The 20155-nt window shown below is 39.4% G+C and overlaps 2 protein-coding genes across 6 annotated transcripts in view; both read right to left on the reverse strand.

Moving 5' to 3' along the window:
• Nucleotides 1-7124: 7124 nt before the first annotated feature.
• Nucleotides 7125-11515, reverse strand: Polr2F (RNA polymerase II subunit RpII18). The gene is made up of 3 exons (XM_022074580.2): nt 11340-11515; nt 10040-10106; nt 7125-7554 (listed from the first exon to the last, which is right to left on the reverse strand). The coding sequence occupies exons 1-3, from the start codon at nt 11366-11368 to the stop codon at nt 7252-7254; spliced, it is 399 nt and encodes a 132-aa protein (XP_021930272.1). The 5' UTR covers nt 11369-11515; the 3' UTR covers nt 7125-7251.
• Nucleotides 11516-13090: 1575 nt separating this feature from the next.
• LOC110834903 (inverted formin-2-like) overlaps nt 13091-20155 on the reverse strand; it is a 47135-nt gene continuing 40070 nt past the window's right edge. For all 5 annotated transcript variants that reach the window (XM_087361401.1, XM_087361400.1, XM_087361403.1 and 2 more), the window contains 6 exons: nt 19854-19970; nt 18402-18542; nt 17671-17849; nt 17079-17188; nt 16310-16485; nt 13091-16144 (listed from right to left, as the gene is read on the reverse strand). In XM_087361401.1, coding sequence (XP_087217527.1) covers nt 15965-16144; nt 16310-16485; nt 17079-17188; nt 17671-17849; nt 18402-18542; nt 19854-19970 — 903 coding nt within the window. In that variant the 3' untranslated portion in view covers nt 13091-15964. The remainder of the gene's footprint in view (nt 16145-16309; nt 16486-17078; nt 17189-17670; nt 17850-18401; nt 18543-19853; nt 19971-20155) is intronic.

Genomic DNA, 20155 nt, shown 5'->3' on the forward strand with positions numbered 1-20155 from the left:
AGACCGCTGGGAAGACCTAGACGTAGATGGAAGGATAACGTTAAGACGGATTTAGGGAGCTAGGAATCGATGGAGCGAACTGGATGCAGCTGGCTCAGGACAGGGTCCGGTGGCCAAGAATGATGAACAAATAAAATTATTTTCAAAAATCATTTAAAACCAAGTGGTAACCATATATACCACCTGCTGTGACAGTTACTCGGCATTTTGTATTTGTGGGTTTCGTAAGATTCTCACTGTAAAAATCTATTATTTCCTTAAACAGCGTTAACCAGTTGATCTTTGTAACGGTGAGGCGTTGTGTTTTCTTCGCGGTACGGACTGAATTCTTAAATATTATTTAGACGAGCTTCGGCTTCGAAGGGTTAATTAATTATCAGAATAAAAATCTATTATTTCCTTAAACAGCGTTAACCAGTTGATCTTTGTAACGGTGAGGCGTTGTGTTTTCTTCGCGGTACGGACTGAATTCTTAAATATTATTTAGACGAGCTTCGGCTTCGAAGGGTTAATTAATTATCAGAATAAAAATCTATTATTTCCTTAAACAGCGTTAACCAGTTGATCTTTGTAACGGTGAGGCGTTGTGTTTTCTTCGCGGTACGGACTGAATTCTTAAATATTATTTAGACGAGCTTCGGCTTCGAAGGGTTAATTAATTATCAGAATAAAAATCTATTATTTCCTTAAACAGCGTTAACCAGTTGATCTTTGTAACGGTGAGGCGTTGTGTTTTCTTCGCGGTACGGACTGAATTCTTAAATATTATTTAGACGAGCTTCGGCTTCGAAGGGTTAATTAATTATCAGAATAAAAATCTATTATTTCCTTAAACAGCGTTAACCAGTTGATCTTTGTAACGGTGAGGCGTTGTGTTTTCTTCGCGGTACGGACTGAATTCTTAAATATTATTTAGACGAGCTTCGGCTTCGAAGGGTTAATTAATTATCAGAATAAAAATCTATTATTTCCTTAAACAGCGTTAACCAGTTGATCTTTGTAACGGTGAGGAGTTGTGTTTTCTTCGCGGTACGGACTGGATTCTTAAATGCTATTTAGACGAGCTTCGGCTTAGGTGGCCATCTCGACCAAGGTTTTCCGTGGTTTTCCTCAGTAAATTCTGAGTTGGTAACCAAATTCCACGTTGCTCTATGCCTCTCATGCACCCCTCCCGGTGCCAACATCAAAATTCCGCTCTAAAGTAGCCCCCTCCCCCAATATTAACATAAAAATTTCTCCAAACGCCGCCCTTCCATGGCCAATATCAAAATTCAAAATTAACGCAAAGGCCCTGGCCACCCCCCCCCCCACTTCTTATCCAACCTTTTGGTCCTATCAAATGCCTTACCCTAGCAAAACCTATCTCCGCCGGAAAGACGAGCTGGCATTGCCTGGGAAGCTTCGTAGCCTCAACCAACTTTATTCCCACCCCCCACTTTCTCTCTCTCTTTCGACCTCGGTAAAGCAAAATATATAATTTCAAAGTTGGATCAGCAGCGCCAAGTCAGGGTCTGGTTTCAGTAAAGCGAAGTCTTCGGAAGAATTGCCAAGGTCGTCAGACCTTATCTTCGTATGCAGATGCAAGGAAGTCGCATTTCCGTTCGGAGGACTTCTTGGTATGTTCACATTAGCATATCAGAAGCCAGCAACCATGCAGCACAGTGACGTCAAAGGCTGACTGTCGCTTAGCGAGTCTTTTTTTAAACTCCAAGGTTCATTACGACGTTCGTAAAAGCTCGTCACTGGACGACCATATTCTCGGCCAAATGAGTCCAATGGTCTCTGCTCTTGAAAAAACTCCAACCAAAAAATTTTTGTATACATTATTGGTGAAAACATTTTGAAATTCTTTTCATCCAATTACGACTTCCCCCCCCCCCCCCCCAGAATGTGGTCTGCTGGGTTGTGAAGCCGCGTGATCCTGTAGGCAGCGACCGACACTTCGCGTGCACGAACCACGTGAATCTCGAATCCAGTTGGCCGTGGGTGAAGCAGGACGTAGTATATTAAGGACAACTGTACTTAATCGGAAAACAGACTGAGCAAGGCTTTGGGTCTAATCTCACTCGATTAATGTTCTGTGCATGAAACGAGAAGGAGCCCATTTCAACATACTGCAATAGCAAGGAACTTTGTCTCATCCTGCAGCTGACAGTCGCTCAGCTGGTCAAAAACTTCTCCGCCCACTTTGGAACCCAATGGTTCACAACAGCCCGTCGCCACTGGACCCTAAACTGAGCGAGATTAATCCAGCCAAACTTCCTCGTTGCATCACATTTTAATATTATCCTCATATCTACGAGTGCACAAGAAAAGCGAGGTATTGTGTACATTTATTTCGTCACACGTGCTACATGCTTTGCCCATCTCCAGTATCCTGCCAGTTTTTCATATTCTCGTCAGCAATTCCTTCTCAGTCCACCCCTGACAACGAAACACGAAGTTTGAACCAAACAGTTCTTAAAATTCGTTTAAAACTTCTTTTTAAAAATATTTTGAAAGAAAGACTGATAACTCCATAATCATAAAAGGTCATCATTTTCGTTCCGTTACGAAATGAAATGCTGTTTGTCTCATGAACTGCGTAGATCAGCACAATGACCAGGCCACGGACTTAACAAAACAGGTTCGATCCCTGGCAGGGGTGATGGATACACTCCCCCCCCCCCCCACCCAAGGTCGTCATGGCGAATGTCAGACAAACGCAACGCATAAGGCTTTGACCGGGATGTTCTTTTGTTAAATCTTATGTGGTACCGCCTGATTCGACTTCTAATGGTTAAGTAAAGTGTTTTCTTCGCGGTACGGTCTGGATTCGTAAATATTATGAAGACGAGCTTCGGCTTCAAAGGGTTAACCAGCTGATTTTCGTAATGGTGAGGTGTAGTGTTTTCTTCGCGGTACGGACTGAATTCATAAATAATATTCAGACGATCTTCGGCTTCAAAGGCCTGTAGAGAAACAAATTACATTTCACTGCTACAACACAATCAGAACTTCTTAACAGTACTTGTCAATCAGGTATCAGACACTCGTTCAGCCTCAGCGAACTGTCAGCGTCTGGTTCAATATCTGTCGTTGCAGTGCGCATGCGTCCCTCCACGCGTTGAATTATTATTATTATTTATTATTGACTGCAAATGGGTTTATACCCGGTGGCAGTGTCCTACAATAACATACAAAACAATGAGACAGAACAGAACAATGAGATACATCAACACAATGAGACAGAACAAAACAATAAACAAAAGGACACAACAAAAACAATAAGACACAATAAACAATGAGATACATCAACACAGAGACAGAACAAAACAATAAACAAAAGGACACAACAAAAACAATATGACACCCAAACAATGGGATACATCAACACAATGAGACAGAACAAAACAATAAACAAAAGGACACAACAAAAACAATAAGACACAATAAACAATGAGATACATCAACACAGAGACAGAACAAAACAATAAACAAAAGGACACAACAAAAACAATATGACACCCAAACAATGGGATACATCAACACAATGAGACAGAACAAAACAATAAACAAAAGGACACAACAAAAACAATAAGACACAATAAACAATGAGATACATCAACACAGAGACAGAACAAAACAATAAACAAAAGGACACAACAAAAACAATATGACACCCAAACAATGGGATACATCAACACAATGAGACAGAACAAAACAATAAACAAAAGGACACAACAAAAACAATAAGACACAATAAACAATGAGATACATCAACACAGAGACAGAACAAAACAATAAACAAAAGGACACAACAAAAACAATATGACACCCAAACAATGGGATACATCAACACAATGAGACAGAACAAAACAATAAACAAAAGGACACAACAAAAACAATAAGACACAATAAACAATGAGATACATCAACACAAAGACAGAACAAAACAATAAACAAAAGGACACAACAAAAACAATATGACACCCAAACAATGGGATACATCAACACAATGAGACACAACAAAACAATAAACAAAGGACACAACAAAAACAATAAGACACAATAAACAATGAGATACATCAACACAGAGACAGAACAAAACAATAAACAAAAGGACACAACAAAAACAATAAGACACAATAAACAATGAGATACATCAACACAAAGACAGAACAAAACAATAAACAAAAGGACACAACAAAAACAATATGACACACAAACAATGGGATACATCAACACAATGAGACACAACAAAACAATAAACAAAGGACACAACAAAAACCATAAGACACAACATACAATGAGATACATCAACACAGAGACAGAACAAAACAATAAAAAAGGACACAACAAAAACAACACATCCCACTCAAAATCAACCAACTCATAAATTACAAAACCATCCAACCTCAAGTACTTAACTTAAAAAAAGAACTTAATACCACCTAGACATAAGACAATAACTGTAATGTATTACAAACGTCATGAACTGATGCACTCACACAACAATACAATGAGACACAACAATACAACATACCACACTCAAAATAAAACATCTGACACACAATAAAAAAACACACATCCACTAATTAATCACAATACTTAAGAGTGGAATATAAAGTCCGCTCTCAGTACATGAAAATTTTATCCCAAAGAACTACAGCCCTTCATCACTTGGAGACTAAGACACTTCACTTCACTTATCACCATTTATTCCCAACTTAATAACCCTTAGCTTGTAACTACTTTTCTGACCCTCTTTCTAAAGGTGCCTAATTTACAGGGGAAAGACTCTAGCACGCCTGGAGGTAATTGGTTCCAGCTTCTTATGGTCCTATTTACAAAGGAATATTTGCCTACATCCGTTCTTTGTTTCCTAGTCCTAATTTTCCGAGTATGATCGTCCCTGCCCAGGTAGCATGGCTTTAATAATCTATCCTCTATCATTTTCCAAGCCCGGCCCCCCGTGTATGCTTTGAAAAGGGCGCACATTCGGGCTATCAATCTACGCTGTGCCAATGTTTCCCAACCAGATTCGTTCGTGAAATTAGCAAATTTAGCCGCTCTCTTCTGCACCCGATTTAGTGCTCTTACCTGTCCTTCCCTGTAAGGGTCCCAACACACAGCTCCATATTCAAGTATCGGTCTCACTAGCGACGTATAAGCTAAACGTTTCGTATTGTTATTTCCCTTTTTTAGTATACGCATTACGAAATGGAGAGCCTTCCATGCTTTAATTAGTGTATAATTCACATGATCTGCCCAGCTCAGATCACTGCGAATAAGTATTCCTAAGTACTTAAAGCTATTTGCCTCTGGAATTAATTGATCCCCAAAAAAGTAACTCAGCTTATCCTTCACCCTAGCTCTATTGAAGCTGACTGCTTTACTTTTACCTGGATTTATCTTCATTTCATTTTCTACCGCCCATTCCCATAATCTATTCATATCTGTCTGTAACTTATCAATGTCACTACTATCCATTATTTTCCTGTATACTATACAATCATCAGCGAAAAGCCGTATATTTGAATCAATGTTTTTCCAAATATCATTAACATAAGCTAGGAATAGCAAGGGACCTAATACGCTCCCTTGCGGCACTCCTGACGTTACCCTGACTTCATGAGATAGCTGTCCTTCCACTCTTACTCTTTGCGAACGTCCTAAGAGAAATTCCTTTACCCATAACACTACCCTCAAGTCCACACCGGTTGCAGCAATTTTTGTAATCAGCCTATCGTGTGGGACTAAATCGAATGCCTTTGAGAAATCTATTATAACCGCATCAGTCCTGATTCCCTCGTCCAATGAATCAGCAACATCTTGACAAACCGTGACTACTTGACTTTCGCATGAGTACCCTGGTCTAAACCCATGTTGACCCTCATATAACCACTCACTCCTTTCCCAGACTTGCCTTAGATACCCTGCTATAACGTGCTCCATTTGCTTGCAAACCACCGAGGTTAAACTGACCGGTCTATAGTTCCCAAATGGCATTAACAAACACGCGTTTTCTGCCACGTGGAGGAAAATACAGAGCGACACATCTGTTGGCATGTCTCCTAGGAAGAGGCGTCGAAGTCGGTGACAACCCCCCCCCCCCCAACCCCACGTACGAGGCAAGGATGGCGGACCAGTCGCTTGCTACCTGTTTGGTCAGCACGACGACCCCCACCAGTGCACAAGGTCATTCTGACAGGAAGGATTTGTCGCGACTAGAAATTCGCTGGGGGGGAATAGGAATCCAAATGCAAAGGCCTTCGTCCAAGCCAAGGTAATGCTCCATGAAATTATAACTTCGCCATGAGATGGATTTTCAAGCTCCGGCCGCCTTGTCCCCAGGAAAACAATCCCAGTAGAGTGGAGGTTGGGTAGATTCCACAGACTCCGCTGGTGTACGTACCCTTGTCGTCCAGCCATGGCGCTGTCATCACTTTATCCATCAACGATGCTTGCGAACTTCGCTCCTTCAGTGAGATATCAGGTTCTCATGGCGACGAGTATGGAAGCAGCTGTCTTCTGGGATCATGGTACTTACCAACGTTTCGGAGGTTCTCACTGTCTCCATCATCAGGGTGATTAGTCACTCCACACACCACTCTAAAAGATCATTCTGTTTATAAAGAGACTGCATTGAGAAGTAACTGTAACAACCCGAAGATGGAGGCAGGATGTTCCTCCAAAATGTTGGCATCTACCTACAAGTCGACACAGCCTTACAAAACAAATCCAGAACACCAACATCAACATTTTCACTGCCATGAGAACCTTACATTTCATGTAATGCTGCCATTTTGTGAGATTTCCAGTTTCCAAGGTCACCAAGTTTTGCACTCCTACCAGTCTAGACTTGGCTTCTGTAAGTCTATGTAAGTAGTAAGGCGTGAAAAAAAAATCATTTTTTTCTGGGACTATTAATGGATTTACGGTTCAATTAACTATGCTGTCAACGGCTCGGACTACAAAGCATCCTGGCGCTCTAACCATGAAATCGACAGCATACGGAACCACACATCCGTATTTCTGCCCCGTCTTATTTCATGAAGAGATATTATTGATAAAAGAATATCTGACTTTTATCATCAAGAAGTCTAAATATTGGTTCAGTAACCAAGAAGTCAGAACACACATGACGAGTCAAACATTTAATATTGATATTACACAAATGTCAATATTACATAAGTAAAATAAAAAAGAAACAGCTCGCAGGACAGAAAATGTCCCAAATGCGTGACATGAAAAACCACAAAGGAGATGTCAGTGGTCTATAATTATCAACTCGTCTATCCCCCAGTCCTCGTAACTGTTGTCCGGTAAGTAACGCCTAATTATTATGGGAATTTTACGCTGCTTCAACTCCTTCATGGCGATCTGAAGGGGGTCCGTCTCTCCCTCCAATTCAACCATCACTGGCGCACACATCGCAATTTGCAGGGCTCTTGTTCCAAGCACGCGGGCTCTCTCGTACTTGGTCATGTATCGAGTGGTGATCCTCTTTGACTTCTGAACCCCACCTCGGGCGTCCCCGGCTGCCAGGATGTCGATATTTTCTCCTTCATCCTGCCACACAGCAGAACACTTACTGTCACTTCAGGTATTTAGGAGACAGAACGGAAACACAAGTTGCACTTACAGAAGAAGAAATTGCACAAATAATAAAGAATGCATGAAAATGTCTTCAGTTAGTAAGGGGCGTGATCTGGGTGTAAGAAATGTGTAAGAGGAGGATGATTTACCCATTTGAAACAAACTCTGCCAGCTTCTGAGATAAGACATTTAACAAAAACATAGAAGGGAAAGGAAAAAGAGACAGATTAAGAAATTTAAAAACAAAGAGAACTTAAACACCTTGAAAGGTAAGATGATAACAAATAATACGATGGTACAGGCATATTTTAAGAATAAACCAGGAGAGAATCCCAAAGGCAGTTTTGAATATGAAACTAAAAGGAAAACGTCCAAGATGGAGACCAAGAGAAGACATTGAGGAGGTGGCAGAGTTACGAGAAAACAGAGACACGTGGAGAGAACTGGTCGTCAGATGACCCACATAAAGTACGGTGTCTTAGGAGGAGGAGGAGGAAAATTTGAGTACAAAGTAATGAATTTTATTCACGTTACCTCCATGTCATTTTGGTACTACGCTTTTGTTATCACAGGTCGGTAATTTTTAAATGTAAACATGAGGACTGAACAATGTATTTACATTCCCACTGACATTTGCGTATTAGCATTTGCTTGTATTATCAGGTACAGAGATACAAAAACTACGTAGCTACTAATAACAACGGAAGTTTGAAACAGCGAAGAACATTACTAGAATCACAGTGAAGGGGATGGCAAATATATTCTAAGTAAACAACTAATTCAAGCAATGAAGACACTTCAAGCACTTAAACAGATTATTCAATATATAAATTTGAACAGATATGAGCAGTTTTCTGAAAGTGCTCTTGATTTAAACAAATTACGTGATATATGTAGATAAATTCACGAGCAGAAGTAACTGTAAGATGACTTCAAAACTGAACAATCTGTATTGGATAAAGAGATTTCAGTAAGAAGATGGCTGTCTTCTGGGTTGTAGCGCTGTGTAGTCTGGTCGATGTTTACTAACGTTTCCGGCTCCTATAAACCTAGCCCCACCCACGCAATTGGAATACTCATCGTCCTGATGACGGAGGCAGTATGACCTCTGAAACGTCGGTAAACTTCTACCAGACTACATGGCGCAAAAACCCAGAAGACTGTCATCTTCAGACTGACCGCAATGAAAACCTCAAATCTTACAGATTTTAGTAACTCTGTCCTAACAGTAGGGAGCCAGTAGTTATGGTGCACCACTTTGGGAAGCTTACAGTAGCAAGGAAGACATTTCTTCTGATTTCGTCACACGAGAAAGCGACTTACAAATCCAAATGTTCATTACAAGATCCTGCTATGTATGCCGGGTTACCAAGACATAAAAGAGTACGACGACGCACAAAACATCATAAAATTGTCGTGGAACTACGATCGGTTAAGCGCCCACCCCATTAACATTCAATTACATATGAGAACACAAAACAATCATTCTAAAATTACCTTCTTTCACCTGTAACTTCCATATGAAATACTAACGTTAAAGGTGTAAGAGAATACACTTCTTGACTTAAGTTGAAAGTAAACCGTAAATAACAATTTTGTCAATCTTATGAATATCTGTGTGATCGGGAGCTTTCACGGCAGGAAGGTATAACAAATTTTTCTTGGTCTACCAGCCATGTCCGGCGGTTCAACGGCGACAAAACCAACGTCTCGTGAACCATCTTCGACCTCGACCTCAGGGTAATGAGGCTGGTAACCCGAGAACAATTTATTATACTTATGAACGTTGATTTTAACTCACCTTTATTCGCATATGAAATAAAATAAGAATAACAAATAACAGAAACTGTTCTGTTATGATGCGAAATCAATTAATGCAGGGAATCTCTTGGAAAGCAGCCACCTGGCAGACCAAGAAGGGTCGGATTATAATATTAAAATGTATCATCGGGAGATTTTTTTATTTGTAGTGTTCTGTCTGACGACAGGTCCATATAATATGAACAGGATCCTTCCAACCTCTTCAGGTTGTCAGGGACCTGCTCATACATATATACATTCTTGGCAGAGATAATCAGAAGTGGTTTGCCATTGCCTTCTTCTGTGTGTGAGTGGAGTAATTGTTGGGATGCCCCCGGAGGAAAACTCCGTGATGCTTAGACCACGGCCTTGCCCAACGCAAGTTATAAATTTGAGCACCACCGGGAATTGAACCCGGGACCCCAGGCTTACAAGGCTAGTGTTCTGACCGCTAGACCACCGTGGCGAACTCATCGGGAGATATGTCAACAAAATATGAAATGGGTTAAGTTGGATCAGGATCACATAAAATGGAGGGCTGATCGACATCTGGATTCTTTCATCGCAGTTAGCTGTTGATGCCGGCGTCCATACGGAGAAAGGGTCACAAAATAACTTATTTTTGTTAATAAGCTGACACATTTTAAAATGTTCTTACCTCTTGCTGATCGATTTCATCAATGTTTTCATCCTCGTCCACGACATCATCAAAATCATCTCCACCACTAAAACACAACGCAAATACTAGCACTTACACACTTGAAGTAGAAATAAATAAAGAAAAAAAAATGAGTAATGTAATGCAATCAGCGCAATATTGCCAGCATGTCAAAGGAACTTTGATGGTACATTATTAATACACAACAGAAAGAAAGTGGTCCTAATGTCAGACCCCAAGAAACTTCATGTTCGACTTTGTCCTTTTTAACATAAAGATTTCATTAACATTTGGAGATCTTTGCAAAAACTCTCCACCTTCTGTTTATAACATACAATGTTTTCCTATGCTATCATTTCCAGCTACTGCATAATCTGGTTTAAGTCATTAATATACTATGATTATTTTATGCAGTCAAAACTTCAGTAAGACCACAGATATAAAACATCTGTTAACATTTGTGACATCTTGTGTTTGTACACAACTCTTTCAGTGCAGATGTCTTTCAACAAATCAAACTGTTCACTAACCAAAATGCATTACTTCCTTGCTCAGAAAATCCTAAAATATTTTAGAGAACCTAATTAAAATATAAACAGGCCTATAATTTGGCAAGCAGGTATTAATGAATGTGACATTCAGGTTCAACATTAAGACACCAAAGACAGTGTAACTTCTTTATTATATTGCTACATGTTTCATCATGCCCAGATGAGCTTTGCCTCTCAACAGACTGAATAATGTTATTCATTTCCTTAGCAGTTGTTGAGACTGGGTTTAGGCATTAAATGAATTTAATGGAAATGCTCCAAAATGTTCCAAACAGTATTTATTCTGCTGATCCAGTTCATTATTTACTTTGATGATGCCATTTGGCTTCATCAGTAACGGTTCTTGCATATTTTCAAAAATCACTTTTAGTACAGGGTTGCAAATATCCTTACTGCACATGTCAAAATATTCATGTTTCATTTATGTTTACTAGGCTCAACATAAGGTTAGCATTTAAAAATGCGAATTATGGTTATGAAACCTGTCAAAAACTTGAAATAAGACGAAACCAAATTTATTAACCAAGCCCTTCTAACAAAATATGGAAGTGCATATGTATCATACAGTTCGCAACCTGCGAAAAACAATTACATTTCTAGGTTATGCTCCACAATATGAATTACTCGGAGATCTGCGCTTCAAAACTAAAAGATCTAACTCTGGGCACGCAATTTCATAACCAACATTGCAACAAACCATGTCATATTCCAATACCGAATCACACAACTAATAACTGTATTTTACATACTCGTCACCATCAAATTCGTCATCAGCCATTATACTGCTCCAAACAAAGTAATTAAATCAGCAAAATATTAAACTTCCTCCTTCTGCTACTCCCACCACTTTAATTTATACAGACGATTAAATCGAAGTCACATTCCCTTCCGTTCACCTACTTCCACTTCAGAAACACATTTACCAGGGTAGCCAATTAATGACTGGAAATGTCCCACATTACGACAAAATGTCCTTCATTCGAACAAGAAATGTACCCTTATCAATTCCGGCGCATATCAAGCAAATTCTTTTAACATTTCATTTGTATTATGAAGAACTTTAAAACACGAATTTGTATTAAAAACACCTTATAGTATGAAAAGGTTGAGTATTACATGAACCACTTCATACAGCCGACAGATTAAGAAAATATAGAATTCTTGCGCTCTTGATAGCATTTGTAAGTTAACCAACTAGAAGGCTTAGGGAACCCAAAGGTTTATTACCGAATTAACCAAAGCCCTCTGCCGGATCCCGTTGTGGTCCAATAAAATCCAATTGCCTTCAACTCCTATCTCCCAAAGATCCTGCCTGAGATTACCTCCTATCTACGTCTAGTTCTCCCCAGACGTCTCTTCCCTTCAGGCTTCCTGACCGATACCTGGTGCACACCTCTCATCCTATCCATGCGCGCTACATGCCCCGCCCATCTAATTCTTCTCGACTTAATCACCCTGAAAATATTGGGGGAGGAGTACAGATTTTTAAGCTCATCATTATGCAGTTTTCTCCATGTCCCATCATCTTCTCTCCTAGGCCCAAATATCCTCAACACCCAATTCTCAAGCACCTGCAATCTGTGTTCCTCCCTCACAGTTAGAGACCATGCTTCACACCCATACAAAACAAAAGGCAGAATTATTGTTTTGTATTTTAATCTTCAGGTTCTTAGAAATCAGACGGGAAGACAAAAATATTTTGAACTGAGAAGTAGCAAGCATTTCCAGAATTTAATCTCCTCCTAACTTCCTCACGAGTATCATTTTGATTTGTTGTTGTTGTTCCCAGATATTTGAACTTTGTAACCCTTTCAAAGGACTTATTAGCCACCCTAAGATAATTTTGCCCGCCTGTCTTCTGCTGACGAGATACTAACATGTACTTAGTTTTTTCTGAATTTCCTTCTAGCCCCACCTGTCTACCAGCCTCTAGTAAAACTTCTGCGTTCCTCTTTATTGTATTTATATCGTCCCCCAATAAATTAACATCATCAGCATATGCCAATAGCTGATGTGTCCCATTCAATTGCAAACCCTCCTGCCTATCTTGGACTTTCCTGATGGCGTATTCTAGCGCAAAGTTAATGAGCCAGGGAGACAAAGCATCTCCTTGTTTCAGACCATTCTTGATGAAGAATGACTCAGATACATATTTACCTACTCGAATTTTGCTACGGGTTTCATTTAGGCACATTTTTATTAGACCCACTAGCTTCTATGATTTACCAAATTCACTGAGAATATTGTGAAACACTTTTCTCTTCAGAGTCTCATAGACTTTTCTGAAATCTGTAAATAATTTATGTACGGCCCCAATGCATTCCCATTTTTTCTCTAGTATTTGACAAATACAAAGATCTGAAAAAAAAACAAAAAACATTTTCCTTTCAGTAAAATTGTATAATGACATTCATTTTCAGTGTATAAATAAATGTTGACAGTTTGTAAGCAGATATGACAAGTTTCTATATTGAGAAAGATAAATGTGATATTGGTATCATTGGTTTTGTGCAGAATTTATTTTATTTTGGCATGAACTTATTGTTTCACAGAACAGCTTCTAAAATTAAGTTCACATACTGTTATAAACATCTTCATTTATTAAAATAATACAACTGTTTATAAAAATATTTAAAACATTCGCAGTTTAAAACTATGCATACTGCGAAAACATAGAAATCACACACATATTACATCTCTGACCAACTTTATGTTTTAAAAGTAATTTCATGAGTTTTACGGGGAACACTTCAACAATCTAGAGCGAAACTATGACTTTGAATACGGTACCAAGTCATAAAAAATGGTGGCTTGCAAAGTAGTAACTGATGTGTCACCATTCATCAGAGACACAAGCCGTGTTCTGGTAGCGCATGTTCCATCTGCCCCAAGTTACGGCAGAACAGTTGTACCGAGTGTCGGGAACTGAATTCTCATTTCACTGAAGACGACATTATCAAATATAACCTTTGTGTATTCAATACATTCATGTATCCTGTAGCCGAAATAAGCAAGCACTATTCATAAAGGTAGATGGTGATCCTTGGGACATGTAATTTGTGTGACAGATGGACTGTACAACTTTGAATGGGCCATAAGAAATGTATTACAACTATACATAACCTCAAATTATAACAACAAGACGTTTACACATCAATTTATCAAAGTCCCTTATTTTTCACTTGTGAAACAAACACAGCTGGCAATGATCATCAATGCAAGATACCAGCACTGGGGTTGGACAAGGATCGTTTGGGGCATCCCAATCCATCTTTCAGCAGACCGACAAGTTTCCTTCAAGCCTACGGCTTTTTTGATTGATGAATATTTATGATAAAAACTGTGCCTTAATTATATACACTATTTACTACTTGCTACAAAAAATTTACAAATAGCTAATACTGTCCTGTTAAATATTTTAAGGCACTTATTTGAACTACAAACTCAGTTCATCCCCATGTTGAATCTCAGGTAAATCATTGAGAAACGATTTCTGAAAGAGGGGTGTGCTAAGGTCCTAAGTCAACAAGATTTTTAAGAGACAATAAACACATCCCTACTTAGAAATATTTAATTTCTTATGTTTGTTACAGACAAAAATGTTGTTTTACATCTGCCTTCTCAGCAGTCTTTCTCCGACCGAACTGTTAAAGAGTTATCAGAAATTATTAACTACAATTTCTAATTTTAACAGCATCCAAAAAGTATACTTCACCAGGCATACATTATTAAGGGCCAGATCAACTACTAACAGAGGCCAAATTTAAAACAAATATACATATATGATCACTGTGTAATCTGACACGTACACAATCTTGGACCCACAATTTGACAAAAGCTGGCTGAATGCTATAATTAAGTTAGGTTAGGTTAGGTTCGGTGATATAGAGGAATTCACAGGCACAACTTAGGAGATTAGTTATTATTACTGAATTAAATCTGTTTCAAGGAAATTTTTATGTAATAATACCAGTTAACTTAATTAAGCACTGAACAGAAGAACATAAAATTATTTTTTTAAATAAAATGATGTTGGTACTTCCACGACCAACTTTCAATTTCTCGTGGTCACTCAGATGACCTACGAATCCAGATTTAATCTTCCGCCTCACTCTCTTCTCCTGCATAACAAAAGCAACAGAGAAATTTGTGAGTTGCGTCTTGGACTCCAAATATTTCCACCGCGACGAACCAAACCGACTGTCTCTCTCTGATGCTGGCTCCTGGGACTACGAGCTGAAAGAACTCAACTGACACTCAAACTGAGATGAAAATCTATAAATCTCAAGAACGTATGATCTGAGGTTTTTACGGCGTGAGTCCGAAGACGGCTGTCTTCTGGGTTGTTGTGCCGTGTCGTCTACCAGAAGACAACCATCCTGAATCTCAAGAATGCATTCACAGATCTCCGAGATCATCACCATAAAATCAGACATTATCATCCAGAGCAGATACGTACATGGAACAGTGCCAGAAAACACGACCCCCCAACAAGATCACTCTCTTCATCACATCTTTCTTCTTTCTTGATTGAGCACTTGTACAAAATTTCTAATGCAGACCGAAGATGCAAAGTGTATTTCTATCTTTACTGTAGTTTCATACATCGTGCACCAAATTAAGCATAAAATCTCCAAACATGTTAGTTGGTAAGGAAGTTAGCACATCTATCGTACAAAACAGAGTTGATTAGATGGTCACTTCATATCTACACGCTATTTACAATGTGTAACGTCTAATGAGATTCTGTTCATGGAGCTAAACCTCCACTTTTCCATACACCTGCATGGCGCAGCGCTTAGTTTAACACCAAGGGCAACTTTAACTTTTACTTTATACATAAATATTATGTACAACACATGCTTCCAAGTCTGATGCAGACTATTTAAACCATGAGCAGAACTGTACTAAGTCAAAAAAGAGAAAACAAAAATGGACACAAGTTTAATTCTGGCAACAAAATGATCAAATACATGCCCATAAAAAAGTGCAACAGATGCGATTAAAAATTTATTATGCCGTCATCTTCGGAAAATCATTTCGACTATGGAATCGAGGGTATGACCACGCAAATGGATAAGACTCCTCGTTTTAATGTCCAACGAAGCTTGTATTTGTCACTGTATATTTTGCAGTAACGCAAGGTACCTGTTTCTGGTTTAAGACATGTTGATTCAGTTTTTGCCTCATTTTCAAAGTAGAACAGTACCCCAGCCGTTTGGTTTGCATCATCTAGCAGTCATGAAATTAAATTATTCATACAATTTTAAACAGGACTAGAAAGCTGGTTTATCTCTGCTTCTTGACATCTAACCTCTCAGGGACTACAACAGCCGACGGCGATCTTGTCTGCCGAGACTGCCGACTGCAACAGTCACCCTTCGCTGCGTCGCAACTTGAATGTCCCGCTGCGTATCTCCTCCATGAGTCGGTCAACCAGACACACTTCGCTGTTGGCAGACTTCAGACTCGACTTTTTCTTACCGCCCCCCACGTTTGCTCTTACCGTCCGTTGTGCCGCACGTTCTTCTTGCTTCTGCCGCTGGACATTTTCCTGCACAGAAAATCACCAATAAAATGCCCGCATTACAGTGTCCTTCCTGCCCACGGCACAGAAGCATCACATCCCAGGATAAGGAACTACAGTGAAACTGTCCGGATCAGATGGGACCCAAAATCATTCTAGACATCTTCTCTCTCTATGATTTTGGTTTCTTACCTTGCGTACCTCTTCCGCCCTGCGGAAAAAGTCAGAAAACAGCCTGAAGCACTCTTCCAGCTTAAATTTATCGGGATCCTCGCAAAAGTGACGAGCAAGACGAGCTGCCGCGGCCTTTACCTCCCGAACACCTTGCTGCAGACGGTCAACTTCAACCAGTGCTTGCTCCATGAACTCTGTGAGATCACATGTGGTTACAAATCAGTACCAAAAATAAACAGGCATCGTAGCATAATTATATTTACACTTAATGTAGAGCCAGGTATATCTCATATTTCAGAAGTCTTCACTGTCTTTGCATGTCTATCGGGACACGCTACAATAATGTGGTCTCAATTATATTCTGGCATGTGAATAACAGTGAGGGGCACGGCCGAGCTCAGCAATGGCCGACTACAGCCAACCCCCTACAAATACTCACTTTACAGTAAAAAATTTCAGCCAATTAGTTCACCAAAAGGAAATAACTGATATGACACTCAGGAGTCTTTGAGGAGGAGAAAAACAAATCTTTCGATTCTTCTGTAATCTCTACCAGCGAGTATCCAAAATCCATTTATATTTTCAATGAAAGTTTCACACTGTAAAAATGACTTCAACTCAATAAAATAAAAAATGATTATGTTAATTAATTCATCTTTACAGAAAAGACTAGCAGCAACCTCAAATCTGTGCAACGCAGCTTATGACATAGTAAGGTTAAGCTTGCATATCAACAGTGATAAGGAGTTTGAAAATAAGCATGTTTGCTATTGGAAGGTAAATTTACCTTTAAAATAGGAGCAAATGCCAAGCCTGTCTTCATTCAGACGGGAGTCGAGCGTCGTGATATCTGTTACAAGATTTTGCACCTCATCTTCCACACCGTCAACAGAAATCCTGTGGTAATTAAGATCATAAGCATGTCAGACAGGAAAGGGAGACTTTGGCTGCTTTCGAGTTACGTACCTACATCGGACATTTACGTCAGTAATAAATGCAGAAAACAAAATGCCTAACAGCTCACAAATTCAAATACCAATATAAAACTTACTCACTGGAATCTAAAGCAAAAATTCAATAATGCAGTTGAATCCGATCTGTGCTATCACTTGAATTTCTGCGATGTTATGTATTTTCAATGCTGTTACATGTACGACGAGACGTCAAAAGGACTTTTATGTATGTCTTCACTCTAGGAGTTCATATGCATTTTTCCTTGAAGTATGCAACATGCCCAACCTATATTAAGCTCTTGTATTCAATACATGAAGATTATCAGGAGGTGAATACAAACTGCAACACTCTTCAGACGACGCGTCGGTGCATCCTTCACCGAAATGTTAGAAATCATAAAAAATACATTGCACGCAGAAACATACTTGCAAATATCATTGATGTTTGATAGATCCTTTATAAAAACCAATGCGTCCCTGTTGTTTCTTTCTGCAACCTGCACTACAAAGTGTAGAAACGTCATTCTGGGCTTGTTGGCCCTCGTGTCTAGTAGCTTCGGCAATGTGTTCAGCTTGAATCCAGCTGCGCTGCCTGCGTAACTTCCCTGAAACACGTTCAACAGCTGCGTAAATTATCCTTATGACTAATCAAGATCAAATATAGCAAATTTAAATCCATTACCCTCTGTATACGCCCAGGTCAATATCGTACATACAAATATTAAATCTGCATTGAATGAGTGTCATGAAACAGGATCTTTCTAAGCACATCTTTCCCCTCAGTTGGTATTATATAAATCTGGTGGAAATATTATCAGATACTGTTCTTCCACCGACTAACAAACTCCCTGGTAGCACAGAACCCGCAGGTCCAACACCGACAACATGAAAGCCTGCCACCGGACACGACCATCAGCCCAATTGTTCTTCCACATATCGCATTTAAGTAAGATGTGGGCGGGGCCTTGATGATGGAAGCAGTAAACACTTCTCATACATCAATAAACCTCTACCGGACAACACAACGCAGCATCCCAGAAGATGGTCGTCTTCAAAAGAGCGTCTTATTTATCTCGCAGAAGGAAGTGGGCTATAAAGCTATTTCGTTATGCAAGAATGACTTTTGCACAGAGATTATTGTTTGGACAGATACTTACGGCATTTAGACAGTTTCCAATCTGTAGAACCAGAGTCAAAAATTCCCTGAGTGATGTGTCCTTTATGAGCTGATCGCACATGTTCACTAGTCCCCGCAGCTGAGGCCTCAGTTCTTCCAGGCGAGTGGGGAATTCTTCTCTCTGAGACCACAGAGACGTTCATCAGTCATAGTGTTAGCTCTCACACATTGCACACAGCATCCCTTTAGCCTCGCAAACATCACATCTGAGCATACACACACTTCATATCCTTGCGATAAGACATAAAAAATCAGAACTTTTAACAAAGTTCACGAGTTACCATGCGAGACGACTGAGCAACATAGGCAGGCAGTTACGTAAGGAGAGCGAGCGACACTGACTTTTAATGCATTTAAGTAAAACTTGCAATTTTCGTCTGAATTCTATTTATTTATAGTTTATCTGATGATATATGATTTGAAGTTTTCGTGGCGACGTAACTCAATAAAAATCTTCTCGGGCGATCGGACGCGTGAAACGTCTGAAAGAAGAAACCGGCGTTTCAGGAACCATCTCTGTCCCCATCACCAGAGATGCTTTTCGTAGCTCAGATTACACAGTGTCAGATGAGAGGATGATAATGAACAGTGAAATGGAAGGAAGCTGTCGTGGATTAATTAAGGTACCATCCAGACATTTGCCTCAAGGGAATGAGGGGAAACCACGCAAAAGCCTCGGTCAGGATATAGCCGGTCTCCAGGCCAAGATCTGATCCTGGGACCTCCTGAACATGAAGCAGAAATTTTAACAGCAACTTTTGTCTGATAAAATCAGCTGCTGTGTTATATAATATGACTACAATACAGCCCAGAATAAGGAAGCAAATTTTCATTAAACACGTTGCAGAAATATTTGTAGAAAAAAAAATTATAAAATAAATAAATAAATAAATGTAGCTTCATATATTCTTAATGCTGGAGGCATCACGAAACAAGTAAATTGCAGTGTCATCTTCTGAAGCAGAATTACCTTCATCGCACGGACAAAATTTGAAACATGGAATTTATTAATTTAATATTTATTTATTCCTGGTTTATTTGATGACTTCAGTCTCTGTAGAATTGAATGATATAATCATTAATTAACTGAGGACATGGAACGGAGTAGTCACCAAACTATAGCCACTCTAGGGATTAATAAATTATTGGACTTCATCCGTCGTCAGGTTTTTAAAAAGAATGGTGATTGAGGTTAGCTCTCTCTATCGAAACCAAATGAGTAGATGCCCCTCTCCCCCTTTCTAACCTGAGGACAGAAGTAGATCCAGCTTCTGAAATGAGGTGTTCTTTTTAAAAACCAGAAGATGGATAAATTTAAAGAATTTATTAATCCCAGTTGTAACACGCCATCGTCAGTACCCTTTGAAATTGACTTACGGGCACTCCGCTAATCAACTGCTCACCGCAAAAGAGGAAGTACAATGTTACCCACCTGTAGCATAGCTTCGACCCTGAGACCATAGCCTGGAACTTTTGACAGCTCATAGAAGTATTTTTCTGCCTCACCAAAGCGTTCAGCCTCATTGGCGTGCGCAGAAAGAAGTTCAAGCTGCAGAAGTGTGAAGTTTCCATTAAGAACTTATCCTTTATATACAGATTTAAAACACAGACTACGTAATGACTCAATTAGACATTAATATATAAAATAAATAAAAAGTAAAGCAGTCCCACTGTACGCCATGTAGGCGCTTGGGGGAGAGGAGGTATAGCTCCTATTCATTCTTAACCTTAGCA

Source organism: Zootermopsis nevadensis, unplaced genomic scaffold (genome assembly GCF_977971745.1).
Source record: "Zootermopsis nevadensis isolate Lab colony 2312 unplaced genomic scaffold, Znev_1.0 Znev_ptg000057l, whole genome shotgun sequence".
NCBI lineage: Eukaryota > Metazoa > Arthropoda > Insecta > Blattodea > Termopsidae > Zootermopsis > Zootermopsis nevadensis.

Excerpts from the sequence above, each read along its gene's own strand:
- Polr2F (XM_022074580.2), bottom strand. The coding sequence starts at position 11,368 with ATGGCTGATGACGAATTTGATGGTGACGA. Across the intron at positions 10,107-11,339 it reads GACGAATTTGATGGTGACGA|TGGTGGAGATGATTTTGATG; the intron begins GTATGTAAAATA and ends GTTGTGTTTTAG. Across the intron at positions 7,555-10,039 it reads ATGAAATCGATCAGCAAGAG|GATGAAGGAGAAAATATCGA; the intron begins GTAAGAACATTT and ends GCTGTGTGGCAG.